This window comes from Psittacula echo (genome assembly GCF_963264785.1).
Source record: "Psittacula echo genome assembly, chromosome: 8".
Taxonomy (NCBI): Eukaryota; Metazoa; Chordata; class Aves; order Psittaciformes; family Psittacidae; genus Psittacula; species Psittacula echo.
This window is the reverse complement of record NC_137744.1, coordinates 806,783-823,882: the sequence shown is the minus strand read 5'-3', so window position 1 is coordinate 823,882 and position 17,100 is coordinate 806,783. Positions and strand designations below refer to the sequence as shown.

At 50.3% G+C, this 17,100-nt stretch overlaps 1 protein-coding gene across 11 annotated transcripts in view; it reads left to right on the top strand.

The window, feature by feature from the left end:
- LOC308224565 (H(+)/Cl(-) exchange transporter 5) overlaps window positions 1-14,430 on the top strand; it is a 54,763-nt gene extending 40,333 nt beyond the window's left edge. For 10 of the 11 annotated variants that reach the window (XM_080624637.1, XM_080624642.1, XM_080624646.1 and 7 more), the window contains 10 exons: window positions 564-663; window positions 2,541-2,725; window positions 3,272-3,394; window positions 3,857-4,063; window positions 4,960-5,040; window positions 8,248-8,790; window positions 9,362-9,548; window positions 10,603-11,001; window positions 12,817-13,033; window positions 14,069-14,430. In XM_080624637.1, coding sequence (XP_080480763.1) covers window positions 564-663; window positions 2,541-2,725; window positions 3,272-3,394; window positions 3,857-4,063; window positions 4,960-5,040; window positions 8,248-8,790; window positions 9,362-9,548; window positions 10,603-11,001; window positions 12,817-13,033; window positions 14,069-14,159 — 2,133 coding nt within the window. In that variant the 3' untranslated portion in view covers window positions 14,160-14,430. The remainder of the gene's footprint in view (window positions 1-563; window positions 664-2,540; window positions 2,726-3,271; window positions 3,395-3,856; window positions 4,064-4,959; window positions 5,041-8,247; window positions 8,791-9,361; window positions 9,549-10,602; window positions 11,002-12,816; window positions 13,034-14,068) is intronic. The other variant, XM_080624640.1, reaches the window with a different exon arrangement.
- Window positions 14,431-17,100: the final 2,670 nt, after the last annotated feature.

The window sequence follows — 17,100 nt, the reverse complement described above, 5'->3', positions numbered from 1 at the left end:
TTTTATCTGGGAATATAGTGGTGTCCTGGAATGCTTCCCCTGGGAGAGGCAGAGGGCTGATGGATGCACAGTAGCAGTTCTGTCACCCTTTTGTCCGTCTGTCAAGAGCAGTGAGACTGACAGGCTTCAGCCAGCCCTGCTGGGTGCAGGCAGACTGGGGAGCTCACCCTCCCGGGGCACCGTGGACAGGTCCAAGTTCCACTTCCCAGTGCCACCATTCCTCTGTGTTGGCATTAAACCTACCACTCGCCTTGTGCCTGGCTGAGCAGCACTTGGCAGAGCCTCCTCTGCTCAGGGCAACTCTTGTTTGTGTTACAGATACCAAGGCTGTAGCTGGAGACTGTGAAGTGCTGATGGCAGCTTCTGTGTGCTCTCATGGTACCAGTATCAATCTCAGCGGGTAACAGTATCCATGAGGCACAAAGTTTCTTCAGTGTCCAGATTGGCCTGTGGCATAGAATGACACACTGTGGTCTGTGAATCACCATGTAGCTTTAGAGCATTTACACCAAAGTGCGTCCATATCTTAGTGGATTGTTGTTTCTTTTTGGAACTTTTCCTAGATCACCAGTAGAAGCAAAGAGTCCACATGGGCGCTGATACACAGCGTGAGTGATGCCTTCTCTGGCTGGCTGTTGATGCTCCTCATTGGGCTGTTGGCAGGTAAGAGCAAGCTTCAGTTTAAAGTTAAGTCCTGGTTCTGAACTGCAGCATCGATTCCTCCCACAAACCCCAGCAGGTCGCTGGAGCAGGAGACCTCATCCCTGGAGCATGGGCTGTGCGAGGGGCTCACTGATACTGATCCCTCTACCACAGCTTTGCTATTTGCGGAGAATTACTTTAAATGCTTTGATTTATGGAGAATTAGAATCATAGAACCATAGAATGGTTTAGGTTGGAAGGGACCTTAAAGTCTATTCAGCTCCAACCCCTGCCACGGGCAGAGACACCTTCCACTAGAGCAGGTTGCTTCAAGCCTCGTCCAACCTGGCCTTGAACACTGCCAGGGATGGGGCAGCCACAGCTTCTCTGGGCACCCTGTGCCAGCGCCTCAGCACCCTCACAGGGAAGAGCTTCTGCCTAAGAGCTCATCTCAGTCTCCCCTCTGGCAGGTTAAAGCCATTCCCCTTGGCCTGTTCCTACAGGCCCTTGTCCCAAGCCCCTCTCCAGGTTTCCTGCAGCCCCTTCAGGCACTGGAGCTGCTCTAAGGTCTCCCCTTAAGGAGCCTTCTCTTCTCCAGGCTGTACAAGCCCAACTGTCTCCATAGCAGAGGTGCTCCAGCTGTCTGATCATGCTCTGGACTCCCTTGAGAAGGTCCACATCCCTCTTGTGTAATCCATCAAAGCAGAGCTCATAAAAATGCTGGGTGTCACACTAGGGGGGGTCTTTGAAGGCTCTTCACTGGACCTGGAGAGGGTAATGCTAAGAGTGCTAGGAAGATTTTCTTCTTTCCCCCTCCCCTCCCACTCCACTTGGATATAAAGTGAGAGGGGTCTCTGCAGTCAGTCTTCTTTCAGAGCTTGACTGGCCGAGACTTGCTGAACAGCTTCAGCATAACCTTTGCCCCCTGTGCTTCAGGAGCACCTCAGCTGGAGACAGGCCTTCCTGAGAGAGAGCAGCCTGGCTCCCGGCCCCAGGAGTAAATGAAAGCTTCTGTTAATGTTTAGAGCAGAAGCCGGTGTCCCATTAACTAGAATATCTGTTGAATGTTTATTGTCACCTCTGGAGCTTGTGCCAGGACTTGTTCATTGTGGACCAGAGGTCTCTGCTTCTGGCCTCAGTGCTGAGCTGGTGTTACAGCTGAGAGCAGAGCCGATGGCAGCACTTACCTGTGGGGATTGTAGGAGTTGTTCTTAACATAAGAACAAGAAATTGCCCAGCTTTTACTTGGCACACTTACAGCTTTCCGCTGGTTTTAATTTTATTTAAATTGGCTAGAAATGTTTTCTCCCAATTCAGAGCTATTCCTGTCACAGCTTTAGTATTGTTAGAGTACTTTGGAGGCTGATGACACATACTCCAGAGGTGCCCCATGTCCCTCTCAGCCCACTCATTGTGCTGTATTTACCAAGTGCTTTTTCAGTGCCATTGGGCAGAAGTAATTTCTGGTGATCACAGAATCCCAGCCTGTTTTGGATTGAAGGGGCCCAAACTCATCCAGTTCCAACCCCCTGCCACGGGCAGGGACACCTTCCACTAGAGCAGGTTGCTTCAAGCCCCTGTGTCCAACCTGGCCTTGAACACTGCCAGGGATGGGGCAGCCACAGCTTCTCTGGATGCAGTTTGTGGTGTTTCAGCCTTTGAAATATTGTTGGGGATGTTTTGCTTCCTGACCTGCTCGTTTCAGTGTCTATTGATCCTTTAGCCAATCTCCACATTGAGCTCTCTATAGAATACAAGGTGATTGGAGGCAGAAATACCAGTGCTGCTCTGTGTGTTGGGATGCGAGTCAAAATGTAGCAGGGCAGACTGAAACCTTCAGATGTGAGTCTCAGCAGGGGGATTATTACACTTCTTTTTCCTTTCTTCCTTCAAACCAGGTTCCTTGGCGGGGCTGATTGACATCTCTGCCCACTGGATGACAGATCTGAAGGAAGGAGTGTGTTTAGCAGGGTTCTGGTTTAACCATGAGCACTGCTGCTGGAAATCCAACACAACCTTTACAGACAGAGACAAGTGTCCTGAGTGGAAGAGCTGGTCCCAGCTCATCCTGGGCCATGGAGAGGTGATGTGTGTCTACAGCTGGTTTTATAGAGTCCCAGACTGGGTTGGGTTGGAAGGGACCTTACAACTCATCCAGTTCCAACCCGCTGCCACAGGCAAGGACACCTTCCACTAGAGCAGGTTGCTCCAAGCCTCATACAGCCTGGCTTTGAACTTTAAATGTCCCTTCAATCTAAATTATTCATGATTCTATGACTGGGTTCATTTGTTTCAAAGAAATGCAAGGTGAGCTCAGGTCTTGCGTTTCTGGCAGCTCTATCCAGGGAACCACCTGCCTGACTGGGACAGACCTTACCCTGGTGCCAAGCTACTTGTGCACCTTGTTTGCTGTTTTAAATAATGGTCTTTGGGTGTAGGATTGGTTCATATCCTGATAACCCAGGAGCATAACTTGTCCTTGGAACCTCACACTTGCTGTAGTTCTCTTTGTTTTGGGCTGATAACTTTATGTGGTGTTACCTGCTTTTTCTGTACTTGTTTCAATGAAGAGGCTTGACGTGATCTCAGCTGAAATGATCTCATTTGGGTTCCTTTCTCTGCATTCCAGGGGGCTTTTGCATATATTCTCAACTATTTCATGTACGTTGTCTGGGCCTTGCTGTTCTCCCTCCTTGCTGTGCTACTTGTGAAGGGCTTTGCTCCTTATGCCTGTGGCTCAGGGATCCCAGAGGTGAGTGAGAATGAGGAGGGAGTTTTTAAGTGGACTGAGGAACCACCATCAAAAGATTCCACATCCCTGCTGTGGAATAATCATTTCTTGCACTTTAGAAATGATAATAATATGGTTTTTTTCCCCAAACTATTCCTGAAACATGCCTAGTACTTAGATCTTTATGCAGTCCCTTTAAAAACTCAAATGTGTCAGCATTTGCTGTGAGAGACATGAACAAAAGCACACTGTGTAAAGGCTACAAAACCCACATTTTTCTTCAGCAGGGTCAGTAGCCCTGAAGGAAGGACTCAAGTGGCTGTTTCAGCCCTTGCATGATGGGGTATTTTTGCTGACTATGCTATTTTTGATAGCTGGGGGGACTGGGAAAGCTGTGAGCAGGATTAGGAGCACCCAGTAAAACAGGAGCTCTGCCTAGGGCTTGACTGAATGCCTGTAGAGCTTTGTGTGCTTGACTTCCAGATCAAAACTATCTTAAGTGGTTTCATCATTAGAGGCTACCTGGGCAAGTGGACGCTGATCATCAAAACCATCACCTTAGTGCTGGCTGTGTCCTCTGGGCTGAGCCTGGGCAAGGAGGGGCCCCTGGTGCACGTCGCCTGTTGCTGTGGGAACATCTTGTGTCATCTCTTCACCAAGTACAGGAAGAACGAAGCCAAGCGCAGAGAGGTACAGGGGGACGCCTCTGGTGTGGAGAGACTGCTGGGGCTGGAGCTTAGCCTCAGGTGTAAATTGTTCTCTTTTGGCATGTTCTTGGTGTGCCTCAGTGCGACACTTCCTTGGAGCAAAAGCCATCGTGGTTAGAAAGGGACAGCACAGCAGTGCAGGTTGTCATCTCGTTTGTGATGGGAGCATTCGCTGCACTAACCTCCACCTCTGCAACACTTGTTGGTTGGCCATGCAGCTCCAGAAACTGTTTTGGGACTGTTTGAGAGACTTGGACTTGGCTGTAGGAATAGAATGAAGGGCTTTGCTTTCAGGGACGCAGTGATGGGCATGGTGGAAGAACTATGCTAACATCTGATGTGAAGCTTAGGAGTGTTTCCTCACAGTGCTCCACATGAGTCAGTGGAGAACAGTTCACGTGGGACATGCAGTATCACATTTGCCAGTTTACCTTCTGCTAAGCCAAACAATGGAATGCACCCAGTGGACTGGTTTTGGGTGGCCCCCAGCTCCTCTAGTTACACTGTATGAGAAATGCTCTGAATGTGAGACAGCAAACATGGGAGAAGTCAGTGTTCTGAGGTGGAATTGCTGCCATGCTGCTTACTGGGGCTTTATCTAAGGTAAAAGCGTGAAACCAACTGAAGCAGGAAAAGGTACTTGCCATGATGCCACTTTTACTGATTTGGGTGAGAGTGTTGAAATGCCGACACCAGTGAGTGTGTAGCTCCCTGCAGCTCTTCTCCCTGAGGAACTGGCTCACTCCACCATTGCCCTGCTGTCTGTAAAACAGACCAGACATGGCTGACTGAGCACTTGCTGGAGATGAAAACTGCAAAGTTAAAGACAGACACAAAGGTTGGGGGTCTTTGAAAATGCCTCTTTGGTTTCTCCCATAGGTTTTATCAGCAGCTGCAGCTGCTGGAGTGTCGGTAGCATTTGGTGCCCCGATTGGAGGAGTGCTGTTCAGCCTGGAAGAGGTAACAGCAGCATTTTCTGGTGGCCCTTGGTGAGCTGTTTGATTGCAAGGACTGATCCTGCTGGGTTAAAAATCCCACCCATAACGGCTGGGGTGTAGGAGAGCCTCCTGAGTACCAATCGGTGGTGTGTTTACAAGGCCAAACAATCTAAAAGCTTATTGGGGTTTCAGGTAATTCTTGGGAATACTGGAGAACTTATGTTGGATAATGTCTATCCGAAGCTTTGCTCTAAACCTGTTGTTTTCCGTGGTCTGTCTGTGCCGAGCACCACTGCCTGCTCACAGCCCCAGCCTCCCTCATGTTTGCCATGTGCCCACCCTCTCCTGACAGCTCTGTCCCAGAGTACCTTGGGAGTAAACTTACCTGGCTCATTGAACCCCTTTTCTTCCCAAGGAGCTTCCAGTCCTTGTCATTCAGATCCATATGTGAAATGTATCACTGCTGCTTGCTTCAGGGCTTAGAGGAGGAGTGGGATGGTTTTGCTCAGCTGAGCACAGTTGTGATGGCAGCTATGGCAAGCACTGTTGTTTAGCACATCTGGACCTTGCAGAGCATGCAGGACAAAAAGTTCTCTGATTCAGCTCACAGCTGATTTGTAACAGCTTTTATTATCTGAGTAAGTTACTTCCACTTCAGGGACAGAAGGGTTGGAAGGGACCTTAAAGCTCCTCCAGTTCCAAACCCCTGCCATGGGCAGAGACACCTTAGAATCATAGAATCATAGAATAGTTAGGGTTGGAAAGGACCTTAAGATCATCCAGTTCCAACCGCCTTGCCATGGGCAGGGACACCTCACACTAAACCATGCCACCCAAGGCCTCATCCAACCTGACCTTGAACACCACCAAGGATGGAGCATTCACAACCTCCCTGGGCAACCCATTCCAGTGCCTCACCACCCTCACAGTAAAGAATTTCTTCCTTAGATCCAATCTAAACTTCCCCTGTTTCAGTTCGAACCCGTTACCCCTTGTCCTGTCACTACAGTCCCTGATGAACAGTCCATCCCCAGCATCCTTGTAGGCTCCCTTCAGATACTGGAAGGCTGCTATGAGGTCTTCACGCAGCCTTCTCTTCTCTAGGCTGAACAGCCCCAACTTTCTCAGCCTATCTCCATACAGGAGGTGCTCCAGTCCCCTGATCATCCTCGTATCCTCCTCTGGACTTGTTCCAACAGTTCCATGTCCTTTTTATGTCGAGGACACCAGAACTGCACACAATGCTCCAAATGAGGTCTCACGAGAGCAGAGTAGAGGGGCAGGATCACCTCCTTCGACCTGCTGGTCATGCTCCTTTTGATGCAGCCCAGGATACGGTTGCTTTCTGGGCTGTGAGCGCCCACTGCAGCCGGCTCATGTTCATTTTCTCATCGACCAACACCCCCAAGTCCTTCTCCTTGGGCTGCTCTGAATCTCTTCTCTGCCCAACCTGTAGCTGTGCCTGGGATTGCTGCGACCCAGGTGTAGGACCTTGCACTTGGCATGGTTAAACTTCATCAGGTTGGCATCAGCCCACCTCACAAGCGTGTCGAGGTCCCTCTGGATGGCATCCCTTGCCTCCGGCGTATCAACCAAACCACACAGCTTGGTGTCATCGGCAAACTTGCTGAGGGCGCACTCAATCCCACTTTGTCAGCGACAAAGATGTTGAACAAGACCGCTCCCAACGCCCATCCCTGAGGGACACCACTCGTTACCGGTCTCCAGCCGGACATTGAGCCATTGACCACAACTCTTTGCGTGCGGCTGTCCAGCCAGTTCTTTATCCACCAAGTGGTCCACCCATCAAATTGGTGTCTCTCCAATTTAGAGACAAGGATGTTGTGTGGGCCAGTGTTGAACGCTTTGCACAAGTTCAGGTAGATGACATCAACTGCTCTGCCCCTGTCCATCAGTTTCGTAGCCCCATCATAGAATGTCACCAAATTGGTCAGGCAGGATTTCCCCTTAGTGAAGCCATGCTGGCTGTCACCAAGCACCTTGTTGTTTTTCATGTGCCTTAGCATGCCTTCCAGGAGAATCTGCTCCAAGAGTTTGCCAGGCACAGAGGTGAGACTGACTGCTCTGTAATTCCCTGAGTCATCCATTTTCCCTTCTTAAAAATGGGGGTTATATTGCCCTTCTTCCAGTCATCGGGAACTTCACCTGACTGCCATGATTTTTCAAATATGATGGCCAGTGGCTTCGCAACTTCATTTCCCAGCTCCTTCAGGACCCACGGATGGATTTTGTCAGGTCCCATGGACTTGTGTACGTTTAGGTGTTTAGGATGGTCTCGAACCAGGTTCTCTCCTACAGTGGGCCTAGGGTCTTCATTCTCACAGTGCCTGCATTCGCCTCCCAAGACTTGGGTGGTGCAGTCAGAGATTTTGCCAGTGAAGACTGAGGCAAAGAAGTCATTAAGAACCTCAGCCTTCTCCAAATTCAGGGTAGCCAGTTCTCCCGATATCTTCCGGACGGGGCCTACGTTGTCCCTAGTCTGTCTTTTACTCGCTACATACCTATAGAATCCCTTCCTGTTATCCTTCACATCCCTAGCCAAGTTCAATTCTAACTGGGCCTTAGCTTGGTCCCTAGCTTCCCGGACAACATCCCTGTATTCCCTTAGCTTGGTCGCTGCTTCCATCTTCTATAAGCCTCTTTTTTCCTTTGAATTTTCCTGAGCAGCTCCTTATCCATCCAAGGAGGTCTCCTGGCCCTCCTGCTTCTAGTTGGGATGCAACACTCCTGAGCTTGTAGCAGGTGATCCTTGAATAAAAACCAAGAGTCTTGGGCCCCCCTGCCCTCTAGGGCTGTATCCCATGGAACCTTACTGAGCAGGTTGCTTGCAGCAACCTGGCTTGAACACTGCCAGGGATGGGGCAGCAACAGCTTCTCTGGGTACCCTGTGCCAGTGCCTCAGCACTCTCACAGGAAAGAACTTCTTCCCAAGAGCTCATCTCAGTCTCCCCTCTGGCAGGTTAAAGCCATTCCCCTTGTCTTGTCCCTACAGACCCTTGTCAGAAGTCATAGAGGGCAGTTGTTGCACTGGAAGTGAGCAGGCCGAAATCACGCCTGGGGTGCTTGGCTGGAGAGAAGGGGCTGTATACAGCACACATTGATCTTGGTCCTTGCTTCTACTTCATGCAGTTGTGATTTTGTTACTGGGCAGTGGTCGGTGGAGCGGCAGGTGTTGAAGTGACTGACTCTGCCTTGTTTCTCCTCTTAGGTCAGTTACTACTTTCCTCTCAAGACACTGTGGCGCTCCTTCTTCGCTGCTCTGGTCGCGGCATTCACTCTGCGCTCCATCAACCCCTTTGGGAACAGCCGCCTGGTTCTCTTCTACGTGGAGTTTCACATGCCATGGCATCTTCTGGAGCTTGTGCCCTTCATCCTTCTGGGCATATTTGGTGGGCTTTGGGGAGCTTTCTTCATTCGCAGCAACATTGCCTGGTGCAGGCGGCGCAAGACAACCAAGCTCGGCAAATACCCAGTGCTGGAGGTGTTTGTAGTGACGGCCATCACGGCCGTGCTGGCCTTCCCCAATGAGTACACCAGGATGAGCACCAGTGAGCTGATCTCCGAGCTCTTTAATGACTGTGGGATTCTGGACTCGTCCAAGCTTTGTGAGTACGTGAATGATTTCAACAGCACCAAAGGGGATGACCTGCCAGACCGAGCTGCTGGCCCAGGAGTTTACACTGCCATGTGGCAGCTGGCTTTGGCCCTTATAATGAAGGTCTTCATCACCATCTTCACCTTTGGCATGAAGGTAAGAATTGCCTGTAAATGAGCTCACATTCTGCTGCAGAAACCCCAGGTCTTAGTTTTATTTGCTCAATAAACACATTTTCCTCTCCAGGCTCTGTTAAGAAGGGGGCAAAGTGATAGACTGTAATTATTCTGTTGCTTGTAACTGAGGGCAGTAGAAACCCTTTAGCTTGAGTGGGTGTGAGGTGCAGATGTAGTTGTCACTGAACTGGTGTCTCAAGGCTTCATGTCCCCTTTTCCAGATGCAGAATGCTGCTAAATTGTCCAACCTTAAGCCTTTCTAATATATATGCAATAGCTGATGGCAATGCAATTGATGTCTTTATTTGTAAAGGCTTGCTTATAGCTGTTCCTTGCTCAGATAGTTTTGATCTTGCTTGGTGGCAGCCTCCTGAGCTATGGGTGTAGGGCCAAGGTCTGAGCTTTCCTGCAGTGGGGTTCAGCAGGTGGAGCAACTTCAGTGTAACCTCTAACCGAGCCCTGTTTTGAACTTCTGTCACTGGAACAACTGGTTTTGAACATTCTTTTGCAATGTGTGGGGAGCAAGGCCTTGACTGATGGTGTTTCTGCAGGTGCCCTCAGGTCTCTTCATCCCCAGCATGGCAGTGGGCGCCATCGCAGGCAGGCTGCTTGGCGTGGCCATGGAGCAGCTGGCCTACTACCACCATGACTGGGCCATCTTCAGTGGCTGGTGCAGCCAAGGAGCTGACTGCATCACTCCGGGCCTCTACGCAATGGTTGGGGCCGCAGCATGTCTGGGTGAGCAAGGAGTCCATGAAGTCCAAGCAGTGCTTTGGGCTTGGTTGGCCGTGTGGAAACATGCAGGGGTGAAATGCTGCTGTTCTCACAGTCTGTAGAAGCTGGCTTCATCTCCAGAACAGGAACCCTTGTTGTAGAATGCATGATGTTGTAGAGGCACTGGAACAGGCTGCCCAAGGAAGTTGTGAATGCCCCATCCCTGGCAGTGTTCAAGGCCTTCTCTTGCCAGCATCAACATATCATTGGACATGGCAGGTTTCAGTGGGGAGCTCCTGACCATGCAGCAGAACAAGGGAGGCTGCCTAGCGACCTCAGGTTTTCCTGAGGGCTTTTAATTCATTTTTCTTCCCGTTCTGGCCTTAACTCTTGTGGTGCAACTCTTCTTTCAAGCCCTCTGGGGTTTGGTAACACTTCTTCCTCTTGGCTGGATGTGAGAATTTGAGTGCACGTGGCTGAACTTCACTTTCACTGTATTTCCCAATCCTCTCCTCCGCGGAATAACGTGCTTAACTCTTAAGAGATTTAAGGACTCTTAAGAGTATCAGAAGAAACTCTCATGTCAGGAATAGTAAAAGCATGCCACCAAACCCCATCTTTGGCCTTTTTAAAGGGGAAGCACCTTGTTTACATGTAATTGATGAAAAATAAATACAGTTCCTCTTCATTAGCTCTTCCTACCAATGCACAGCACTAAAGGGTATGTGTCCCTTTAGGAGATGGTATTGGCACAAAACTGCACGGCCAGGCTGTTTTTCAGCTAGCTAAGTCACCTGAGAGAAGGTTAGTCAGTCATCTTTTAAGGTTCCTTCTGAGTTGAAGGGAAACCAGATAGCAAACCCTTGTGAGCCAGCCCATGGCACCATATTCTGGATGGCATGGGTGGTTTCAGGAGTGTGTTCTGCTCGTGTTTGGTGTCCCCTGCGATGCTGAATGTGGTGCAGGAGTCCAGCAGTACAAGACGTTCTCTAGAAGTGTTGGCAGATGCAGCTCTCCTGCCTGGAACCCCCCAGAACTGCCTGCTCATGTCCTCTGTCATCTCCTGTTGTGTTTGCAGGTGGTGTGACCCGAATGACGGTGTCGCTGGTGGTCATTATGTTTGAGCTCACTGGTGGACTGGAATACATTGTTCCACTGATGGCAGCAGCCATGACCAGCAAGTGGGTGGCTGATGCCATTGGGCGGGAAGGCATTTACGATGCCCACATCCGCCTCAACGGGTACCCTTTCCTGGAAGCCAAGGAGGAGTTCTCACACAAGACGCTCGCGATGGACGTAATGAGGCCACGGAGGAATGATCCTCCTCTGACTGTCATCACTCAGGACAGCATGACCGTGGAGGACGTGGAGAGCATCATCAATGAAACCACGTATAGTGGCTATCCGGTGGTGGTGTCCCGTGAGTCCCAGAGGCTCGTTGGGTTTGTCCTCAGAAGAGACCTCATCATTTCAATCGGTAAGAGGAAAGATACTGTGCAGATGAATGATGAATGATGCCATCAGAGGCCTTAAAGGGCACCAGCTGTAATTTACTTGAGGAGTTTAGGCACCCAGTAGCGGTGGTGTTTGCATCTCCAAGCAGCATGAGGTCTGCATGCAGTGAGTGTGAGGGACAGGATGACTTCTTGGTGCAATCAGTGTGGCTCTGTTGAATTCATGAACCTAAGGGCATGAAGCAGGCGACTTGCCAGCAGGAACTAAGCCTTTCTGACTGTGGATGACTGGACTGTGGAAAGCTTTCTTAGCTGTTAATGTTTATTTCATTAAGAAAAAGTCTGGTTGGTCCAGGCACTGAATATTGGGTCACTTCTGAGGTGGTGCTGTCCAACCTATAAATACCTCCCTTCACCACTAGTCAGCCTGGTCTTTCACTTGTTTCACTTGGTGATTGAGGTGAGGAGTGCGTGGTGTTGGCAGAGCTTGGTAAATGCTGTCCTGGCATCACTCAGATGCATGTTGAGCTCCTTTGGAAACAACTCTGCCATGTTACAGTTTAGGGCACATTTAGGCCCCTCTTGATCTCAAGTTTCTTAGAAACCTTCAAGTGCTGTTTCCCAGCATGAGACCTGAGTGGAAATTCTGGTCATGTTGTCTCTCATTGGCCTGGGTGAAGCCACGTGGCTTCTGGTGATGCAGCAGGAGAAATCTGTGTTCTAGGGTTGAGTGCTATACAGGCATCTAGCACTCCTGCACCGGAGTGGAGGTTGGGCATCGAGGTGCCAAGCCCCGTGCTGTAGTGCCAGTTGAATTCCTGTGGTGCGTGTGCAGCTCTGAGCAGCCATGCTGAGCCTGGGTGAGCTCGTCACCTCCTACACCAGCACCTAGCAGAGTTCACGTGAGTCCCATGGTGAGCTGGAGGGGAGGATGGATCCAGTCAAAGCCACATATCCCTCTGTGCTCAGGATGCCGGAGCAAGGAGCAGGATGGTGCTTACCTTAAAGCTCATCCAGTTCCAACCCCTGCCATGGACAGGGACACCTTCCACTAGAGCAGCTTGCTCCAAGCCCCATCCAACCTGGCCTTGAACACTGCCAGGGATGAGGCAGCCACAGCTTCTCTGGGCACCCTGTGCCAGCGCCTCAGCACCCTTCTGCCTGAGAGCTCATCTCAATCTCCCCTCTTTTATCACGCACATTGCCTTCCTTCTGAGAGGCTGCTCTGTGCAATGGCCATGAATTCTTGCATTTGTGTTATTCTGAATCTCCAGGGATTTATTAAGAGTAATCCTCCCCCCAGAGATAAGCACTGTTGTGTGCCACAGGAGGGGATTTCACCCAGCTCTGGTGCTGGGGCTGCCAGGCCAGCATCTTCCCAGGGAGCCTTGGAATATAAATACCAGATTGAAGCCTGGACTGCCTATGCAGCCCGAGAGTAATGCACTATGTAAATACCTGAGTGGGGGCAAGCACTGAACCCGGTTTTATTCCTGACCCTATTCATGGGCACGGAGCCTGTGCCAGTATGTTTAAGTGCTTAAAAGTACTTGTGAAGTTGCTCTGCATAGGACCCAAATCAGTGAGTGATAAAGTACAAAGCATTTTATCTTCCTCCTCTTAAAACTGGGAGGTTAAAGATCTCCAGAACTTGCCTTTACATGGCCAGAGCAAAACACAAGAAACATGTTGCACCCTCCTTGAGTCCCTGGTTGCCTGGAGAAGCAGCTCAGGTGAAGGGAAGGAATAGACTTTTAAGGCAGACATGAAAGGGTATGCCTCTTTTGTTTGGAAAAGAAAGGGAGGGATAATACTTAATCAAATGTTCCTTCTTCCAGAAAATGCCCGGAAAAAGCAGGATGGGATTGTGAGCACTTCAGTTATTTATTTCACTGACCACTCTCCCCCACTGCCTCCAAGCTCCCCCTCCATGCTGAAACTGAGGAGCATCCTGGACCTCAGTCCCTTCACAGTGACAGACCAAACGCCCATGGAAATCGTGGTGGATATATTCCGCAAGCTGGGATTGCGCCAGTGCCTGGTGACTCATAATGGGTAAGCATGCTGCGGGCCTGGCCCTGGGCTCGGGGATTGCTTCCTCTCCTTCAGTGAGCAGAGGGCTCTGAGCATCAGGGGGAGCAGCTCTGGAACAAAGCACTTGTGAGAACACTGAGCCTTCAGCTGAAGGAGTAACATAAAGCCTGTAAGGTGAGGACACAGCTCCATGCAGTGATGGATCTGTCAAACTGATGGAGAGGGCTCACAGCCTCCTCTCAGATCTGCCCATAGGTATCATGCAACTACTGGAATTCACTTTGATGCTGCTCAGAAACAGTGTTTTCTGAGAGGGAAGGAGTGAAGGCAGAGGCGGAAACGGAGGGATCTGCTGTTTCCTGAAGCATGGCACTGGCAGGGATCCTCTCCGGGCTCCCTGCTGGGGGGTACTTGGACCTGCAGATGTTCTGCCTAATTCCCTCCCTCCTGGCATGCACCTTTCTGAAAGCACAGCTGCTGAGATCACTAGGACTTAAAATCATAGGATCAGACTGATATCAGTGCTGGAAGAGACCTTAAAGCTCATCCAGTTCCAATCCCCTGCCATGGGCAGGGGCACCTTCCTCTAGACCAGGCTGCTCCAAACCCCATCCAACCTGGCCTTGAACACTGCCAGGGATGGGGCAGCCACAGCTTCTCTGGGCACCCTGTGCCAGCGCCTCAGCACCCTCACAGGGAACAGCTTCACCTGAGATCTCATCTCAATCTCCCCTCTGGCAGGTTAAAGCCATTCCCCTTATCTGGTCCCTGCAGGCCCTTGTCCAAAGCCCCTCCCCAGGTTTCTTGCAGCACTAAACATTCAGGTTAATCTTTTCAGCAGAGGTGGGTGTTAGTAATGATTAATATTTGTCTTTTGGTCAGAACCTCCTAAGTGTAAATCAGGCAAGTTTCTGCTGGGGCTTGTGAGCACCCTACATTGTGCAGTGTCCCACAAAGGTACTTCAGCTCCTGCAAGGCATTAAAGTGTGAAGCCTGTGAGAGGCAGGATATTTTCTGTGCATGCTGGTGCACTGAAACTGTGATTCCCTTTTTCAGGAAGCTCCTTGGGATCATCACTAAGAAGGACGTTCTGAAGCACATTGCACAACTGGCCAACCAGGACCCAGATTCAATACTCTTCAACTAAAGGCAGACCAGGAGGTATTGTGTGTTCAACACAAAAGGACCTTTAGAGACCATCCTGGATACACTTCCCTATTTTTATTGAAACGATGGAACTGTTTTCCAAGTTTTCTTCCATGGAGCTGAAGAAGATACATTTTTTTCTACCAGATACCAATTGCACTACATAATCTGTGGAACAGAATCTTCTTTTTAGAAGAAAAAAGACTTTAATTACGTTGCTTTTGTTGCATTGGAAAGATTCCATGAAGGAGTAAAAGCAAAATGCTATGGAATTCGATCTTTTACTTTATTTGGACTCTTAGCACTAACATGGGGAGGAAAAGACAAGTTCTGTTCCTTCAGAAGCTTTGTAGGAGGAGGATTTTGCACACGGCACTCAGGTGATGGCAAAAGGATGTGGTTGTAACTCAGGGGTGGTGGATTCCCAGTTAGCCACTTGGGAACAATAGGAACAGTCAAAACTGGGGGGGAGGGAACCATTGGCTGGCTGAGGGTGTTCTGCTGAGCGAGGGTAAGAGTCCCACAAGCCCAAACCCCCGAGAGCAGATCTCCTGGGCTTGGGTCTGATTGGGATGAAGCTTCTTTCGATGAATCTGTGAATGTATTCAGTGCCTCTGCTGCTGCCTTGCCAGGAGAGTCCTGAGGAGGAGGCAGGAGGTAACAGTTGTGTTCTCACCGTGATCCTGCGCTTAGATAAATGCCTGAGGATTCCTTCTTTACTTTCCTTTTACTTTTAGAATGGGAAAGGCCAAGTCCTATGTTATTGCCCTTTGCACTTCCCAGTGTTCTGATCATGTTTGATACCACACAGTGACCTCTCCCATAGTCAGCAGGGGTTTGGCGCTGGAGACTTTCTCCTGGGACCCCTGTGCCCAGGATGTTTACATGGACACTTTTGCTGTTCCCTGCTCCTCCAGGTCCCAGCTCCAGGATTGGGAGTGCTGCCACTTCACATACGTGCACCGCTCGGGGTCTCTCCTTTTGCCAACAGCTATGCAATAAACCCTTCCTGAGCAATAAACCCCTCAGCCTTGTTCCACCTCTATGTCCTTCAAGTCCCTGTCCCAAAGCCTACCAAATTATTTTCCTGTTAATAAAATTGTGACCATTTACTGGAATTCTGAAGGTATGTGAATGGTTTTGGAGGTGGATGATGTTCATCATGGCTTCAGTCTCTAGCAGGTGGTGGTCTATGGCTGAGGCTCTGCAGAGCTTCCTCTCGCCCCGGTTCACCACTGTGGCTGCAGAGGGGAGCCAGCCGGTGAGTGATGGCCCAGAGTTAGGGAGTGGGGGCTCTGACTCTGCTTGCTGATGGACAAATCTCTGATGGGTGGTCCATGCGAGGCTGCTGCTGCCCATGGTAAACCCATTCCATGTGGGAGCAGGGCTCCTGGAGAGAGTTGTTTGGAAGTTTGCTCTTAAACTCTCTGAAATACAAGCAAATTCCTTCTCTCTATCTACATGGAGCTGAAACCAGATCATTTTCCAGCAGCGAGTACCTGCTGCCACTGCTTTAGCTGGCTCTGAGGTCCTAAATTCTTGTTTACCTTAAAGCTGAATCAAAACAAGAAGTTACCAATGGATCAGGTCTCTTCTGCCTAGAAAATAAATGCCTTGACTTTGTCTGTGAGGTTCTGTACAGCAGGAGCTGGTGCTGAGTTGAGACCAAGACTGTGGTGTGCTGGTAAGTCACTCACAACTTGAAATGCTCCTGTTCTGCCTCCAGCAGGAGAAACTTTGCCTTTAAATGCCTTTCTTTGTCCTGTTTGGAGAGGGTTGTTCCCCTTCCCCCAGTTCCTGGGGATTCCCTCCAGGAAATTCCTGTCCCGTGCATGCAGGGGTGTGTGCAGGGGTGCATGCAGGATCCTCATGCAAGCTTCTCTTCCCTGTGGCACACTTGGAATACCAGACAAATAGAACTTGGTTTTTCTGCCTCTCTTACAATACGCAGGAGGCTCCCACTTGAAAACATGGTCCCTGCTTCAGTTAGATCCACACCACATGTGAGCCCATCCCTCTCCTTGCCGGAAGATTGCTGCAGCCTGGGGTGAGGGTAAGGACAAGAGGTGCAAAAAGGGAAAGCTGTGAGTGGGCTGGAGCCTCCCGGCCGGCTGGTGGATTATCCCAGATGCTCTAGGGAAGCGGGAGGGCAGGGAACAGGCTGTCGGAAGGGCATCAGAGCAGCTCTGCCATCTGGGAACCCTGGGAATGGGAGCTCAGGGCAGGAAGCAGCTGCCAGCAGGCAAGCTCCTAGCTCCACTGTGCCAGAGACCTTTCTTTGCTTCTGGCTTGCACAGATCTCTTCACTCCTGCTTCTCTTTCACGTGGTAATTTCCCTGTGGATGGACAGCTGGAGGTCTGGTGTGTAGTGGCAAGGTGGAAATAGGAGCTTGGAGCTGCTTGTCTGTATGTGAAAGCCTGCTGACCCCAGTGACATAAACGGTGTTTGTGTGAGGGAGAGGCTTGGTTCAGCTCCAGACCTGGTTGGGTCTAAGCTGTAATTTTCTGTTCAGGGACACTTGGAACAAAATCATCCTCATCATGACCATGTTACCCATAGCAGTGCTGCCAGTGCCTGGAATGTGGGGTTCCTGCAGGGCTCTGCACTGAGACTAGTGCTCCCCCAGGGAGCCGGGGGGTACAGATCCTCCTGGCTGGTTGAGCTCTGCCTTGCGGCACTCCTTTAATTTCTACGAAAACAAGTTCAGCTCTTTCCTGCAAAATTCTGTGCAGGGAGAGCCCATACTCACGGCTGTAACCAATGGAGAAGTGGTTGGGAAGGGTTTTCCCCATTCAGCTCTTGCTTTCCTATTGCATTATCTTCGGAGCGACTCCAGGAGGAGCCCTGGGTTTCCTTCAGCAAAGGGCTGGTGATACAACCCAGCGCTGGAGCCCATCCATGTGTTTGATAGATGCCACCAAACATGAGGTGGTCTGAGCTA